Source organism: Salmo salar, chromosome ssa27 (assembly GCF_905237065.1).
Source record: "Salmo salar chromosome ssa27, Ssal_v3.1, whole genome shotgun sequence".
Taxonomy (NCBI): domain Eukaryota; kingdom Metazoa; phylum Chordata; class Actinopteri; order Salmoniformes; family Salmonidae; genus Salmo; species Salmo salar.
Genome location: NC_059468.1, coordinates 40279248 through 40281645, shown reverse-complemented (window position 1 = coordinate 40281645; position 2398 = coordinate 40279248). Strand labels below are relative to the sequence as shown.

The 2398-nt window shown below is 59.8% G+C and overlaps 1 protein-coding gene across 1 annotated transcript; it reads left to right on the top strand.

Moving 5' to 3' along the window:
* Positions 1-285: 285 nt before the first annotated feature.
* Positions 286-2165, top strand: LOC106560941 (piggyBac transposable element-derived protein 4-like). The gene is made up of 3 exons (XM_045709535.1): positions 286-652; positions 1151-1457; positions 1499-2165. The coding sequence occupies exons 1-3, from the start codon at positions 286-288 to the stop codon at positions 2163-2165; spliced, it is 1341 nt and encodes a 446-aa protein (XP_045565491.1).
* The last annotated feature ends 233 nt before the right edge of the window (positions 2166-2398 follow it).

Sequence of the window (2398 nt, the reverse complement as noted above, 5' to 3'; positions counted from 1 at the left end):
AGACGGCGAGGAATACGACCCCGAACGTGACGCGGACGACTCGGCCTCGCGGTCGTGCTCCTCTTCTTCTTCGGAGGAGGAAGAGCGAGACAGAGAGCCAGAGCCAGAGCGAGAGGACACGGCGGAGGCGGCGGCCGGCAAAGCCCGAAGGGAGACGTTGCCGTCCGCCACCCCGGCCCCGCTGTGACGCCTGGCCCTACGGCCTACGCCACGTCGCGTGCGCTCGACATCGAGTCCACCTTCCGGCTGTTTGTCACGCCGTCGATAGAAAGGATCATTGTGAACATGACAAATCTGCAGGGGGTGAGAAAATACGGCGACGGCTGGCGACCCATGGACTCCATCGACCTGCGCGCCTACCTAGGGCTGCTAATCCTAGCGGGCGTCTACAGGTCCCGGGGCGAGGCCGCGGCCAGCCTGTGGGACGCGGAGAGCGGCAGGACCGTGTTCCGAGCCACCATGCCGCTCAAGGTCTTTCACAAGTACTCGAGGCTGCTGCGATTCGACGACCGCCGGTCGAGACCCGCGAGACTCGCCACCGACAGACTGGCGGCCATAAGAGAGGTCTGGGACCTGTGGGAGGAGCGGCTGCCGGCCCTCTACAACCCGGGGTGCGAGTTGACAGTGGACGAACAACTGGTCCCGTTCAGAGGTACCGTCTGCGTGTGTCTGTGCGTATCTGTACGTACGTACGTACGTACGTAGGTGTACTATAGAGAGGTAGCGTCGGCGTGTAACATAAACGCCGTGCGCCCCCAATGGTGAGCCAGCGGTAGTATAGAGAGGTAGCGTCAGCATCATCATCAACAGCAGCAGCAGCAGTAGCAGTAGCATCAGCAGCATGACGCTGCTAATGTCCTTCCTCTCAACCCGGGGTCTGACTTGACGGTGGACCAACAACTGGTCCCGTTCAGAGGTACTGTCTATGTATCTGTGTATCTGTGTACGTGTAGTATAGAGAGGTAGCGTCAGCAGTAGCATCAGCAGCGGCAGCGGCAGTAGCGGCAGTGTGTAACATAAACGCTGTGCGCCCCCAATGATGAGCCAGCGGTAGTATAGAGGGGTAGCGTCAGCAGCAGCAGCAGCATCAGTAGCAGCGTCGTCGACGCTGCCGTCGACGCTAATCTCCTTCCTCTCCCTCTCCCAAAAGGGCGCTGTCCTTTCCGACAGTACATCCCCAGCAAGCCGGCCAAATACGGCATCAAGTCGTGGGTGGCCTGCGACGCCAAGTCCAGCTACGCTTGGAAGATGCAAGTCTACACCGGTAAGGTGGCCGGCGGAGCCCCCGAGAAGAACCAGGGCGCGCGTGTCGTCCTCGATCTCACGCAGGGGCTGCCGGGTGGTCACAACGTCACCTGCGACAATTTCTTCACCTCCTACGAACTCGGCCAGCGGCTCCTCGAGAGGAACCTCACCATGGTTGGCACGGTGCGAAAGAACAAGCCCGACTCCCTCCCGCGCTGCTCCAGTCAAAGGGCAGACAGGTCTCGTGCTCCAGGTTCGCCTTCACGCCCACCGCCACTCTGGTGTCCTACCTGGCAAAGAGAAATAAGAACGTGCTACTCCTGAGCACGCTGCACACGGAGGCCGACAGTAGCGATCGCCGCGACCGGAAGCCGGCCCTCATCCTAGACTACAACTGCAACAAGGACAACCTATACAAGGTGGTCGGCACCTACAGCTGCAGACGGATGACTGCCCGCTGGCCCCTGGTCATCTTCCACAACATCCTCGACGTGTCCTCCTACAACGCCTTTGTCATATGGCGAGAGATCAAGCCCGACTGGATGCCTCGGAAGCGGAACAAGAGGAGGGTGTTCCTGGAGCAGTTGGGAAAGGCGCTTGTCAAGCCCTTGATACAAAGAAGGCAGCGTCTCCCCCGCACCGAAGCCGCGTCCGCGCTTGTCAAAGTCCTGCAGAGTGCGGACCACGACGTGGCTCCTCCGCGAGCCCGGGAGCACACCGCTGGCCCGGACGCCGCTGGCCCGGCCGCTGCCCCGCTAGTGGCGAGTAAGAGGAAGAGGTGTCAGCTCTGCCCACCCAAGAAGGACGCCAAGACACACACGGCGTGCTGCAGGTGTAAGAAATACATCTGCAAAGGCTGTTCGCACGCCTACTGTCACACTTGTGCCCTCTGGGCCTTTAGCCGAGACGGGACAGGGTGACCCGCCGGGGACACAGGGAGTAGGCAGAATGGGAGGACAACGGGAGGGTTAACAAGGCAAGTCAGTTAAGAACAAATACTTATTTACAATGACGGCCTAGGAACAGTGGGTTAACTACCTTGTTCAGGGGCAGAACGACATATTTTTACCTTGGGGATTCAATCCAGCAACCTTTTAATGAAATGCCCCCCCCAACCCCTCTTTTACGCTGCTGCTTCTCTCTGTTTATCATA